At 47.9% G+C, this 12,061-nt stretch overlaps 1 protein-coding gene across 2 annotated transcripts in view; it reads right to left on the reverse strand.

Moving 5' to 3' along the window:
* The window catches only part of PTGES (prostaglandin E synthase), a 31,484-nt gene that overhangs the window by 10,649 nt on the left and 8,774 nt on the right, over window positions 1–12,061 (reverse strand). Inside the window, exon 3 of one of the 2 annotated variants that reach the window (XM_026062284.1) lies at window positions 4,449–4,496. The exons of the other annotated variant lie outside the window; for it this stretch is intronic. Coding sequence (XP_025918069.1) covers window positions 4,449–4,496 — 48 coding nt within the window. The remainder of the gene's footprint in view (window positions 1–4,448; window positions 4,497–12,061) is intronic. 2 annotated transcript variants of the gene reach the window in all.

Below are 12,061 nucleotides of genomic sequence, written 5' to 3' on the forward strand. Positions count from 1 at the left end.
CTCTCACTGTGATGCGCTGGCTCAGACCCACAAGGTCCCAAATGTGCAGAGAGCCTTTGAAACCCCCAAATGCAGAATTTCAAGGGCGAGATACTCGCAGCTGGTCACCCTGGAGTCAGAGAGGCTGCAGAACAAGTCTCAGCAGAGCCCAATGTCATGCTCAGCAAGGAGGCAGCGAATGCCTCCAATGGGCTGCTTCCCTGGGGGAGTGAGAAGGAGGTACCAGGAGACACAGCAGCTTCACAGCCACATGGATTCAAATACTGCAGTAGGGGCTGGGGCATTCACCCTGGACCCCAGCCCTGCATCCCCACCAGACTGCCTCCAAGTCCCACTCAGTAGCCCCTTATTTGGCTCTCCTGGGAGCCTAGAGCCAAGGCAGGCAGTTGGACCCTTCACCAACACATCATGCCCTCTCCGGAGCCACTCCAGTTTTTGCCAGCTGAGGATCCAGCCCAGAGGCTCTTCAATACAGAGTCCTTTCTCCCTTCTTCTGCTGTCTTCTTCTCCCAAAGCAGCCTGCATGCCTCACTGAGCAGCAGGAATACGTGCAAGCTTGGTACCACCTGCAGACAAGCCAGGACTTCTCCTGCTAGCCGGAAACACACTGACAGACTTTGTCCTCCTCAGCCTTATTCAAGTTTTGACAGGAATCCCTGGACAATTTGCACCAGCAACCGGCACAAATTTAAATCAAATGGAGTGATCAAGAGACAGAGTTTTTTTAGACATAAGCCCTTGGACCAGACCCAGACATGTGTGTTGTGTGTGATGTTTGGGCTCCATCGTGTACAAAAACCTGCAGTGGGCAAAGGAAATTGTTTCTTCCATATATTCACGTATTTCAGCCCCCTTCACTGTGATGCAGAGCTGAACCCCAGAGGGGAGGGCTGGTGTCTATCAACACAGCACCTAGGTGGATAGGGACAAGGAGCAGAAGGCAGATGCAACACTCCTGGGATCACAAATCCCACTTGATTTCTCAAATTTAGGGGCCTTGTGTGCTGTCAGACACATTTCCACTGCAGAGTTTCACTCTCCTGGCTTCCTTGACATAGGGTAATGCTGGCTCCCAGGAACATGTTGAACCATCCCATTAATTCATGTGGAAGTAGGCTGTTACTTTAACAATTTGATCCTCCTACAAGGATCATATTCTGCTAGGACAGAGCCATTTACTTGAACAAGACTGGGTCCTAAGAGCAGTATGTCTTTAAACTATGTATAAGTGACTAATAAGAATCACAGTCAGGCTTTGAGAGGGTTGAAGATTTAGTCATCAGGTTAGAATGACCCCAAGAATTTTGGGGAGAGGATGAAGGGTTTTGCTGACGGAGGAACTGAACATTGGCAGGCAGAAGGAATGAAAAATTCATGGGAGATGCGTGAGAAAAGTACTTAAAAATAGAAGCCCTTAATAATGAACCTGCTTTGAAAGGATTATTTGGAAGAATTCTGGAATAAAAATCACTCTCCACTCCCACATGGGGAGTCATTTATTCAACCAGCTGACTTATACTACAGTATCATAACAGCCAGAGCAGTATTTTTTTTCACTATTACTATGCAGGGGGAATTTCCTAGTGGCAGCAGGACCTACATGATAGGGCTGGTTGGGCCATAAATCCTTGGCAATGGGGTATGGACACGTACGCCAGGGTGGTGTGACCTGGGCTCCAACCTGATCTCAAAGGGCAGCGGATGTCTTGGGCAATTACAGCTCTGATTCCCAAAAATTTTCCCAAATGAGCAATTACATCTCACATCCCAGCCAGTAAAGAGCCTGAGGGACTGTTCCAGCCTGGAGGAGACAGGCAGGCGGGCGGCACTTCTCCAATGTGCTCCATCTTGTTAGTGGAGAAGATGCAGAGCCCTTTCCTGAACACAGCTGGGATTTTACTTGCCCCAAGCCTGCAGCTCAGCCCACGGCTTCAGGCGGTGCTTAGCGCATTCCTGGCCTGTTCTGATGCTGCTGTGAGTGCTGGTGCCCTTGTTACCTGCCTGCAGACATGCCCTGCTCCAGTGATCGCTTGCCCTTTACTGCGCCCAGCCCTCGGAAACCTGGCGGCCCACGGGCGCTGCTCTGGCTCATCAAACACAGCTATGTTTTCAAGTAAAGGCATGAGCTGTTCAGCTATTTATTAAAGAGAGAGGTGCTCTACCTATGTACTCTTAAGCCTGCACAGAAGGTCACATCAACACGATGGTGATTTAACCCTACCCATGACGCACGATCCTCCCCCCCGTTGAGAGAAAGAAATCCCATTGCTCCACGTGCAAATCCCCATCCCCCAGACTCCTGGGCTCTTTGCTGCTCTTTGCAGCACGTAGGAGAGGAGGAGGTCACAGCCTGCAAAGTGACTCAACAACAAAAGCATTGGCATTAGCATCTCCTGAAATAAACAGGCTGGTTCAGCCTCTCTGCAAACTCAGACAGATTTTGTTTGTGTTGCATTTTAAAGCATTTTCCCTGCAACTCTCCCGGCTGGAGCTATTTATCTGAGCGGCCTCAGAAATGAGGAATATATGATTAATCTCTCCTGATTAGTCCTTCGTACCCAGGAAGACCAGGTGTATGGTGTCTGGAGCAGGAGAAGACCTGGGGAAGGCACAGGGCTGCAGAGGCTCCAGGTCTAAGGCAGAGAACAGGAGCAGAGGAATCTGCCGCTCCTCAGCCAGCCCCAGGTCAGGGACCAGGCCCAGGAACAAGTGAGGGAGGCAGCGGCACATTCTCCTGCCTCCTCCCTCCAGCTCCATCCACTAGTACCTCCTGCCTCCCCAGGCTGCTGCCCTGCTCCCAGCCAAGCTAGGATGCACTACTCTCCTTCCCTCCCCACCATACTTAGGGGCTGCCCCCAACTGCCATAATCACATAGCTGGCAGGGGAGTCACTACGTCCCTCTTTGGTGCGCCAGCAAGGAGATGCTTGCTGAAAGAGAGGCCATTACGCTGTGAGCATGTGGGAGGCATACTATTTCTTCTTATTCTGAGCCTCACACGGATTCATCCATGGGCTTTCTCTTAGAGGAAAGAATTCCTTGGCTACACTGCACTTGTGTGTTCGGGGATGCAACCCAGCTGGAGGAGAAGGGCAGAGGAAATTTGCTTCTCCTCTTCCCTGCTTTCTCCTAGCGACCCAGCTAGTTTAAAAGCCGGCTTTAAGCAGAGCCACAGCTGCCGCTCCTGCCATGGAACGAAGGTGGGAGACACGGAAGGAGAGGGCTTGCGGGGGCATGCGAAGCCAGCATCACTCTCACTTAGTCACATTGCAGCAACTCCCGATGTGTTTCTCTTCCTAAGAACTGGATCCCATCAGCTGTAAACAACAGGCAAAAACCACTTACGTTACTGCCCCAAAACAGGGAGTTTCCTAGCCAGGCTGGGAGGGAAGAGAAACAAATCCTGCTGCCAAAAATTTCAAAATTGGGAAACCAAGCATTTCCAAGCATCTGGAAACCTACAAAGTAATTACAGATGCCCTGGTAGGATGCTCTTGAGGGAGAGCAAAGGTAAAGGATACTGCATGGTCCTGTCTCCACATGCTGTGCTGTGAAGGAATGGGAATTGGAAAATGTTTTATAGCATAAAGACCACTGGCTTGCTAACAGGGCTGGGAGAGAACGCAGCTGCAGTCCCAGATTTCAGCCTTATGGAGACTTGACATTCAAGAGCAATTAGCAGCTCCAAAGAGGAAAGGAGAAAACAAATCCAGACAGCCTTTCCCTTCTTCAGTGCCTGACCAAGGACTGCGATTTGCTGCTGTGCTGATCCTCAGGTCTCTGCTTGCCCTCAGAAGCGGTAAGAGGTGTCCACCTTAAGAACAGGGACTTTTTTTGGCAGGTGGGTACCTCCCAGTTCCTGGGCCATTAACCCAGCCCTGAAGTCCAGGAAGAACAGCAGGCTTCAGAGCTTGCCCATTTTAAATCATTGTAAGTCCCCTTTTTCAATAGAAAGACATTTTTAAGCATCATGGAAACCCAGCACAAGAGGAAATGGAAAGGTCAGTGCTTCACTGCGCGCAGCAACCCCATCCTGGACAGAGCAACTCTAAGGGGAGCCTTCCTTCATGGCCTGCTGTAGGACTTCACCCACCATAAAGATTTCCAAAACACAGAGCTTATTTTTAAAATCTTGAGCCCTATGTCTACCCTCAATCACCCCTAGACTAAACAGCACCAATTCCTCCCACCCTTCCTCATAGGTCATGTTTTCTAAACTTCTTATCATACTGATCTCCGCTAAATGCTCTCCACTCTCACAGCAAGGTACCAGCAGGAGACAAGGGACACTAGCTGGGCAGTCCTCCTTTGAAGTGAGCCAACACAAACCACCCAAGGACATCTGCACTCCCAGCTCATCAACTTTCATCTACAGTGTCTTCCCAGGTTGCTCACTAAGAATTGCGTGACAGACAGCGTGAAACGCTCAAGTCAAAATTAAAATTGTACCTGTTCCTCCTCCACTTTTCTTTCCTCCTGTCCATGTGCCCAGTTACCCTGTCAAAGAGGAAAGCAGACTGGTTGGGTTACTCTTCGTAAATGGGCTGCTTTTGTATCACCTTAGCTGGATGGTCTGTTCTCCCACTGAACTAAGGTCTAGCACTCCCCCAGGCTCTGTTCAAGGGCAGCTTTACCAGCAGATGCCAAACTACCAGGCCCTCACCACCACTTTCAATCCTTGCTCTGGCCCTGCTGCTTCTTTAACCAAGAGCAACAAACAGGGCCCTCGTACTAACGAGGCTTGACTCAGAAGTCAGAGCTTCTCAGTGGTTTGAGGTTTCCTACAGTTTGGATGAAGTCACTTGTGAACCCAGAGTTATGATCGAAATGCATTTTGAAACTTTCCCTTTTTCTTCCCTTTGCCAGGAGACACCCAGTGTGTCTTTTGGACTTGCTCCAGCAGCACCAACTACATTGATTACATCTGGGCAGCCAGGAAAAGGGTGGTCCATGTAGCAACTCTGACATTATTAATAAACACCCTCTCATATTCAATGCTAAATACATCCTCACCTTAATTAGCATGCAAAGGAGGGAGCAATTCAGTTTCGTTATTTACAGTACTATTGCCTGGAAGTTTTTTTATTGCTCTGTCCTCTCAGCTGCCTTCTTGCTCACAGTGGTGGGACCAAAGAGCATGATCCAGGCTGGAGTCATGTCCCAAGAGAGAGTGGGAGACAAAGAGAAGGGAATGAAATCACAAGGCTCATGCCTGGACATCAGGATTTCAGAACAGGGATCAGATGCCCTGTGCAGTGCCGTGTGCATTGCACTTGGAAGTTAAATACAGTCAGTGTATATTTTCCAAACCCACAGCGAGGAAAGGGAAGGAAACGTAGGACCATATTACCCCCCAGAGCAATTCCCCTGACTCTGTCAAGACCAGAATTTGGCCTGAATGATGGAGCAAAGAAGTAGAGAGGCCTCTCTAAGCTACTCCACAAGCAGTGATGCTTGGACTAGCTGTTCTAAGATTTCTTCCCCATCCAAATGTTCCACCAGCAAGACTCCTTAGGAACCTGCCTGGGCCCCAGACTTCAATTAGTCTCCTGACTTGCAGGCTATGTCCGCATGTCCATGACGTGTGCTCAGAAATCTGCTTCACCCTGTGTTTATGCAACCATGACTGAGCTGTGCAATCCTCTCTGAGGAGATACGTTCTTGTTACAAATATTTACAGAGCAACAGAACGCATCTGTCTAGCACAACACATTTCTGTTGACAGTGCAGCCAATTCAGCCAAAATTGAACAAGAAGTGCTCCCCTATTAGCAGGAGAGAAGCAGCATCTGGGTAGGAAGGCAGCCGTGGCAGGGGGTAGAGAGAGGAGGCTGCAGGATGCTCCAGGCACATTAGCAGGAGTAGAGCCATCCCACAAGGAGAGTCAGGACAGAAAGGCGTAGGGAACAGCACCACACAGCACTACCCTCTGGGAAGGTTTGGGTGTGCATTCGCTGGTGGAAGGGAGCGGGAAGCATTAATTCTTGTCTCCTCTGAGCTCTGTTGCAAAGCATCTTCAACAGGAGCAGGGAGCCTGCCCGGCCATATCGGATGCGGGGTGACCGTGGTTTCAAAGTGGTACAAGCCCCTGTGGTAGTTAGCGATGGACTGAGGCTCCCTGGCCCCATACACAACCTGGTTCATCGAGTCTTCAGAAGTCAGGGATTAATTTAAGCTCTGAATTACAAAGTTTAATTCCCTTTCCTGAGAAGCTGCTGTCATAGGTGATCTAACTCCTGATAATTATATGTGTCAAGTCACTTTCCAAACAGTTAAAATTAAATTATTTCCTGGGACAATGAGTTTCACAATGAAACACAAATTAAGAGCACAATATATAATAATAATAATATTTTTACAGGATCTGCTTCCCCTCTTGCTCATTTCATGGAGAGAGAAACTGGGGCTCAGGAAGAACAGCAGYTCTTGCTCAACTCGGTTTAGTCCACTCCTTGTTCGATACACGGCTGTGAAATCACCTCTTACTCAGCCTTATCACAGTCCCATTCCCTTTCATCTCTCTTCAAAGGCAATTTCTTCCACGTTTTTGGTTATTCTAGTCATACTTTCTTATTTCCCTCCAATGCTGAAGCAAGCAGATGACCAGCCCGTGACTCCCAACTGATTTCGCCCCTTATTCTCCAACTGTCCTTTGGCATCCTAATAGCTCATTTGTCTTTAAAACACTGATGCATCCTGGGCAAACCAGTCCTCACTGAGGGGTCTAGGATGACTCCACACTGAGTTATTTAGTACTCCAGAGGGGCTATTCCCAAGCTGAAGGAATTCCAGCTATGTTCTTACAGAAGACAGACCAGGGACACTCACTCTATAGCCATCTGGCCATAGATCTGGCTAGCTCACCTCTRTTCCTTCGGGGTCTTTCTGAATTCTCCAACATGGTATCCTCTCTTGTTATGCTATTATCACAGGTCTAACATTAGTCTTTTTAGAGCACTTCCATTTCCCTGTTTTCAAGTCTTTCCAAATCACTGCTAGCCACAGGGTTCCCAGCTCTCAAATACACATCTTAACAATACCTGGAAACTAAAGTCCTGCACGCAATCTCCTATTCACAGCAGAGTCCATTTTTCTCCCTGTTAGACAACGTATCTCCTGGAAAAAGAATCCAACATTTTCATACCCCTTCCCGACCCTCCATCCTTATAMAACACTGATGAATCTGTCTCTGTATCTCATGTATGGGAATGACACTCACCTATTTGTTCAGATGTGGGGCATAAATTAACAGGTCCTCACAGAGCAGTTCGGCTGGACATTGCAGAATTGAAATAACTAAATATAATTAAATACAACTCATCACTATTCATCTGGTCCTGCATAAAACAGAGGGACACATTTCCCAACACTTAGACCTAGTAACAACTGTTTACTGATCTGTTGTCAATAAAAGTGTCCCTCATCCCTCCACAGAAACAAATACAAACATGCATCTCCCAGCGCACAGGAGAAACAGCCCGTATGCGGCCAGCAGAGCCTGGGAACTGGAGCGAGGGGACTGGGAAAGCCCCCGAGCGTGCCTGCTGGGGCAGTGCTCACCACGCAGGGACGGGAGCAGGGCTGGTGCCTACGGCCTTCCTAGGACAATTTATCTGCCAATTTCTAAGAGCTCTTTAATGTCCAATCTACAGAACCACGCTGGAGCCAAAAAGGAGCTCCTGTAGTGTGATGTTTTTCCCTTGCACAGCAGTGCTCAAGTAGGTTTTGACTGAAGTGTATGTTTGCAGCCACTCAGGTTCATGCTCATAACCTACAAGAAGATCCTCCCCAAACTCTTATAAATGTAGATGATTTTAAAACTTGCTGCTGGATTCTTCAGTTCAGKTTTTTTGCAGTAAAACAAACCAACCAATCCAGCAAGAACCTGGAAAAATCCAGGATGCCACTTTTTCTACCAGCAAAAGGGAGAGCAGTCAGGAATAGTTCAGTGAATTCATTTTGCATAAGGTTAGTGTGGAATCAAAGTGACATCCCCAGTAAAGGAGTGACCAACCTTGGCAGGGCAGAGTTTTACCCCTGGGTGACACTTCTGTAATGATAAACACAGGCAGGCTGCAGAGAACATTGTCCTCCTTGGAAAATGAGCCTGAGACTGTCAACTCCAAAAGGCTACATGCAGTGGGACCAGCTCAGGCCCTACATAACAGGTTTTTCCAGCTGGCTGCTAAGTCCTCCATTGTTTAGCTGAAACAGCTGCACAATAGCTTGTTTCAGGGTTTCACTCTGGATTGGAGTCCTTGTCTGAAGAGATGTTACCCAGGGTGGTTTCTTCACAGTTGTCCTCAGCATCAGAGGCAGAAGAGACAGCACACAGGTCAGAGATGGGCTGGAAAGCTTGATCCTCAGCCTGGGGGAGGATGGAGAGCTCCAGGGAGGAGATGCCAGGCTGTGTGGTTGTCACATTCCAGACCTCCACCAACAAGGAGCACACTGCACTCCCCACAGCTAGTCACCAAACAGGAGACGCCTGAGCTGTCCTCTGCCGAGAGCCTCCAAACCACAGAGATGGATGGGCCTTGGGCAATTTCTGGGAAGCCTCCTCACTGCGGTCTCTAGAGGGCTGAACCACCACATCCCTTCTCTCACCCCAGCACAGAGCTCAGATCAGGAGATCTCACTGCTGGTGCCAAGGTTTGCTGGCTCCTGGCGCCTGTTGTTCTCTGGTTACAGATCCCCTCAGAGGCTTATAACAAACCAAGGGCCTGAGGAGGCATTCCTGTCTGTTAGCCTTTGCTGGCAAGCYGCCTGGTGCTCTTCTCTTGCCTTGTGACCAGCTCACAAGCACAGAGCTCAGCTCTGTAACCTCCACGACCCTCCAAGGGCAGTCAGGCTTGGCCTGTGAGGACAAACCTGTTACAACAGCAAATGGTTCCTTTCTCCTGTTGAATCTACTTGTTCCTCAAAGCCAACTGCTTGAGCTGATTAAAACCAGGCAGAGGTCTTTATTCAGGCATGAGTTGGAGCCAGAGGAGCAGGAATAACAGAGGCGCCACTCAGAATAGCTGCCGTGCAAGACTAATTTTAGTGACCTGTATTTACTGCTCTTCCACAGGAGATGGGGGAAAGAGCAGGGCGTTTAGTTTTGCAAACCTCAAGCCAAACACAGCATCTGATTCTAGTCCAACCCAAAAACTATTGAACACTTTTAAATCCTCTTTCACCTAAGGGTCCCAAAGCATGGGATGAGGATGCCTGGTTAATACCACCACCACCACCTTATGTACATTGGCTGAAATACAAGCCACTTGCCACATCAGAGAGCCCATGACTGGAGTAAGGGCAGTGTTACTCATGTCCTATAACACTTTTTCCTGTAGCAATCCTGCCCTACCATGTTAAGCACAGTGTTTCCATATTTAATCAAATTTAGATTTCATCCCCTTCACCAATTTTCACCCCTAAGCTATTATTTGCAACACAAATCAAGTTTTAAGAAAGAAGTAAATATGGGCTAGAGTTTTACCTATTATTTCTTGTTCTCTCAATAAGAGCTATTGTCACATAAACTAGACAGGCTCACGTGAGAGCTATTCTACTCCAGCTGCTTCAAAGGCAGCCTGGAGAACAAAACCATAAGGCAGATCCCAGCCCGAGACTGGAGCCCAGTCAAAGCCAAACAGGAACAGTCTCCAGTTTCAGATTCTGGGCTCAATTTAAAAAAGAAGGAAAAAAAACAAAGGCAAGATTGAGACGGGTGAAATCCAAGTCTCACCACAACCCCATTTTACCGATGAGGAACCTAAAGCACAGATAATGTGACTTACCCCATGTTGCTCAGAACTGGGTGACAGCATTTCGCCAGACCCCTGAAGTCCAAATGTAGTCCCCAGATCTAATCACTAAACCACAGAGGATGCCTGCATCATGAGTGTTTAGTTTACACGTCAAAACAGAGTCTAACTCCCAGCATCCATGTGCAACCTGATAGCCCGTATACCAGCTTTATCACTTCCACTTTGTACATTATTCATCTTGCACAACACAGACCTTGAAATCAGAACCCAGAGGCAATTATGATTGTGGAGGAGCGGAGCCAGCTCTGCGGCAGCAAGGGGTGAAAAGGCCAGGCTGGTAATACACYGTGGGGGGGCCCGCATCCTGATTTGCTTTGTTCAGTTCCTGCCCAGTGGGTGCTCCCCTCAGTCACCAACCCAGACGGATTTGCATGGTCCACAGGTGGCTATTGTTTATTTGCACCTGGATCAGGGTGACACCATTAGAGCCTGAGCTGCTGTATCATCTTGCTGTGCACCAGGAGACCTCCAAGCCAGCACACAAAATAGTCGTCTGAGCTAATCAGAGTTCAGCAAAGGCCTTCTAAACTCTGGTGCTGTAGAAAATGTAATCTGGCCATGCTGAAAGGTACTGGTACAAGCTCTAGTAGTACAAGCTCTAGGATCCCCATCCCAGGCATCCAGTTCAGCTTTGCAGATGGCAGGAAGGCACGGGTCATCTTCTAGCATTACCTGCTTCCTGCCTACACACTCCTACAAATCTACAAGGATTCATGCTAATACACAGATACACACACATGTGCTTGCGGCTCCAACTTCCACCATGTCTGTCTGTTTCTCTCTCACAACACATGCTGGTTGTAGGTGCATGCCCATTTCCCAGTCCTGTTTTCCTTAAAGCACTAGTACTTAAACTCTTATTGGTAACTTTCTCCAAGCTATACCTGAACTGCTTAACTCCTGGCACCAAAACTCCAAGACCCTGCAGTGTGTCTATGGCATGAAAATCCATTCTAAAAATGGGCACCTGTTAAGATTACCCAACTACGGATTTAAAAAAGTCGGTACCTTCAAAGCCTCTCACCGTAACAGTTCTGGCTTCTCCTGTTTAGGTGAAAAGAAACTTCCTGGTTTTTCTAAAGCCAAAGAACTGCCTCTCCTATGTATTCTTTCTCTGGAGGACAATAGGTAAAGCACTCAGTGCTTAAGGAGGAATAGAGCCAGTCCGCCTGCTGTGGCACTTAAAAAGCTCCTTATATTTGTTCTGAGAGAGCCCTTCTCCATCCATCTCCTATCTCATTTCTTGATTGGGTTGGGTATGACTGAAAGATCAAACAGAGGTTTCAGCAGCAGGTCTCAACCTATAAAGGGCAAGGAAGTACCCTGTCAGCTCGTCACCTTGCACTCATCTATAAAATCTTAATTTTCAAGGAAGTTCCTACAGCAGGCAAGAAATGTGAGCCAACAGCTTCCCTCACCTGTGCCATAGATCAAGCACGGCTTTAAGAGAGGCTCCCCTCCTCTCCCCTACCTTTCATTCCTATATCAACCCTATCTGCATAGCTCCATCTGCTGAAAACCGCCTGTTATCTAAATAAAAATCACATTTGTCTCTCTTTGCAGAGACTGTCAGCATTCACTGTGGCCAAATAGCAAAATTATCATTAATAAACCTTTCGGCTGCTGTATGTTGTCCTGGGTAGGTAGGTAGGTACTGCACCAGCATAGACCAGGTGAAGCTCTGGTCCAGGTCACCATTGCACCCAAAGGTATAAGGTCTCTAGGACTAGTTACTCATCCTGCTTGCACAGCACTGAGCACAATGAGACTCTGGTCTACAACTGCATTACAAGCTCAGACAAAAGGACTTTAAGGTTGTTGCAGAGAAGGACTTCTCAGTTGCATTTTCTAGAAACAGCATCCCTGTAAGTGCATCAAAGTTGCACAGATAATCAGACATGATCACAGGAATGATTTCACCCAGGCAGATTTATTTGAACACGTGTATGTTTTTCCCCTCACCCAAATCCCAGGTTCACCCATCTCTTTTCCTTGTCAGATGATCCTTCCTCCCACAGCACAGCAGTGCACAGTGATACAAGGGACTCTGTGATTCTGTACCACAGACAACGATTTTTAAACCTGCCCAAGGCAAATCGTGGCTTAAGTTCTTGAGTAAAGATTTTAAAGAGAGAATAGAGTTGCTAATCCTTTTGCTATAAACTACCGTGTTAAGAAGAACTTTCATCTTCTTCAAACCTCAGCTACCCTACCTGTGACAGAGGGATGACAGTCTCTTGACTCCCTG

Source organism: Apteryx rowi, unplaced genomic scaffold (assembly GCF_003343035.1).
Source record: "Apteryx rowi isolate R43461 unplaced genomic scaffold, aptRow1 scaffold_19, whole genome shotgun sequence".
Taxonomy (NCBI): Eukaryota; Metazoa; Chordata; class Aves; order Apterygiformes; family Apterygidae; genus Apteryx; species Apteryx rowi.